General features: G+C 38.8%; 1 protein-coding gene across 2 annotated transcripts in view; it reads right to left on the bottom strand.

The window, feature by feature from the left end:
• Window positions 1–2,500, bottom strand: part of LOC119599442 (WSC domain-containing protein 1-like) — a 29,049-nt gene that overhangs the window by 20,559 nt on the left and 5,990 nt on the right. Inside the window, exons 1-2 of one of the 2 annotated variants that reach the window (XM_037949222.1) lie at window positions 2,374–2,500; window positions 2,166–2,250 (exon numbers count right to left, since the gene is read on the bottom strand). The exon at window positions 2,374–2,500 is cut by the window's right edge and continues 37 nt beyond it. In XM_037949222.1, coding sequence (XP_037805150.1) covers window positions 2,166–2,248 — 83 coding nt within the window. In that variant the 5' untranslated portion in view covers window positions 2,249–2,250; window positions 2,374–2,500. The remainder of the gene's footprint in view (window positions 1–2,165; window positions 2,251–2,373) is intronic. The other variant, XM_037949221.1, reaches the window with a different exon arrangement.

Genomic DNA, 2,500 nt, shown 5'->3' on the forward strand with positions numbered 1-2,500 from the left:
CTCTCCCCCTTTTTCGCCCCCCTTCTCTCTCTCTCTCTCCCCTTTTCTCTATCTCTCTCCCCCTCCCCTCTTTTGGTCGATAAAAAAATCTCTCTCTCTTTTTCTCTCTCTCTAAAATTTTATATTTTTATATTTATATATTTTTTATATTATCTATATACATATTTTTATATATATTATATAAAATTTATATTTTAAATATTTTCATATATAATATTTTAATATATATTATTAATATATATTTTAATATTTTAAAAATTAAAATTTTTAAATTATATTGGGAATTCCGTCTATCTATCTTCATCCCCCCTTTTCTATCTACTATCTTCTCCCTCTCTCTCTTTCCTCTCCTCTCTCTCTCTTTTCTCCTCTCTCTCTCTCCCCATCTTTTTCTCACCTCTCTCTCTTCTCTTTCTCTCTCTCTCTCTCTTCTTTCTTTTTCTCTCTTCTCTCCCCCTCTTCTCTTTTTTTTCTCCCCTCTCTTCCCCTCTCTCTCTCTCCTCTCTCTCCCTCTCTCTCCCCTCTCTTCGTTCCCCTCTCTCTCCTCTCCCCATTCTCCCCCTTTTCCCCTCTCTCTCTCTGTGTACCCCCAAGGGGAGTCCCCAAACACCCCCCAAAACTTTTTTTTATCTTTTTTTTTAAGCTTATATGAATATGTGTAGAATGTAACATGAGTTGTAGACTTCATGCTTTTCTTTATGAATCCCAGAGTTGTTTGAATATTGAATAATTAGCGTTTTTACTGCAGCTTCTGCGTGCAAGGGGATGGCACACCTGAGCCATCCATTCGCTGGGACATTAACCCTTGCTTGAACGAGGAACTGTTAGGGGTTTCCAGTGATATTTCTAGCGACTTAACTCGATATTCTTTTGTCTAAACAACGACCATTATTTCATCTGCATATATCAGCATTTCATAATTTCCCATCATTTGCTTTTCCTCTGTGCTCTGGGCATATCCATCTTCCTCTCTCCCTCCCCTATTTGACTTTCTGCCTCCCCCTGGTCCCCCTAGTCCCCCTCCTCCCTGTATTACTCCTCTCTGTGTGGTGCAACGGCAGCGGTCTCGTCCATCAATCTCGCTGACCTGCGTCCAACTCCCTCGCCGCCAGTGGATGGTAACCCCGGCCATTCCTTGCACACAGGGGGTCATTTAGATGCAAAATGAAACAGACACTATGTCACACCAAGAATATCCATCGTAACAAATGGAATCAAACTGAATTATTTATTATTACTATTATCATTATTATTATTATTATCATTATCATATTATTTATTAAATGTTTTTCTCAGTCCCCTCCCCCCTTCCTACTCCTCCCCTCCCCCTTCGTACGTTCCCCCATATGCACCCCAAGATTCTTACAAACAAAGCCAAAACCTCTGGTATTACGTGTTCCTACCCTACGTCTTATCGTTCATATCTCAAGAAGATTATTGTTTATACAGCCTTTTTTGGCCTTTCTTTCATTTCCAAATTCTGAAATCAGACCAATGCAATTCTGCAAATTCTTTCATCAAAATATTTATTTCGTTACAGGTATCTCATGGGTAGCCATTTCAATACGATATCAGCCAAGAGTTACACAAAGACCAATATATATTTATGGTGTCAATACCGGGAGGGTCTTAGCCCCAACAGCCTTTATTTAGCTCATGTAGAGTGTACAGAAAGTGTCACAACTCCCGAGGGACTTCTGTGAGAAATATAGGAGCTATGCTGTTACCTCTTTTAGGATACTTTTTAAGATGCAATTGTTTTTTTCTGTTTATTTCCCTTTCTCTAATTTTTTTTTTCTTTTTTTTTGTGGGGGGGGGGATAATTTTAATACAGACTCTTTCCTCTTAGTGTAGATTCACGTAGAAATGATGGGTATTTGATATTCCACATAACTTTAATCTTTATCTGGGGTATATTTTTTCTTTTTTTCACCTTTTCCAGAATCTTAGATTTTATGGATCAGTTTTTTCCGAATCCCAGACTAGTTTTTTTCTTTATCATTAATGTCTGCCATTTGTTTCCACTCTTTTTTATAGTAAGTCTGGGTGACCCCTCCCTCCGCAGGGTTGCCTATATCACTATTGATTGCAAAACTTCTATTGTTACAGTGTTGCAATGCATGGTGAGAATTAATGTGCAATAACTGACGGAGGTAAAAACGTACACGAGAAAAACGAGAGATGAAATAATCACCAAAACCCCAAACAACAGTATCCGTCTCGTTGCACATCGTCTCGTTCCGGCCATGTCTGCGAAAAGAAAAAGAAAAGAAAAAAAAATTGGTTAAACTTTTTCATCAAGATTTTCTTTCAGCAGCTCGATTGAAATAGATACTTTAACGCTGTTGCCAAAAGATTTTCAAATATATTTACATCAATGGGCGTGCTTCTTCCACCCGCGCTTGCCTTGCCCTAGCTAGCTCGGGAACCAAACCCTTTCGGGAATCTCCACTTTCTTCGCCTTGTCTGGAGCAAATGCCTGAGTGACCTTAGAGAAAGT

Source organism: Penaeus monodon, chromosome 42, assembly GCF_015228065.2.
Source record: "Penaeus monodon isolate SGIC_2016 chromosome 42, NSTDA_Pmon_1, whole genome shotgun sequence".
NCBI classification, from domain to species: Eukaryota; Metazoa; Arthropoda; class Malacostraca; order Decapoda; family Penaeidae; genus Penaeus; species Penaeus monodon.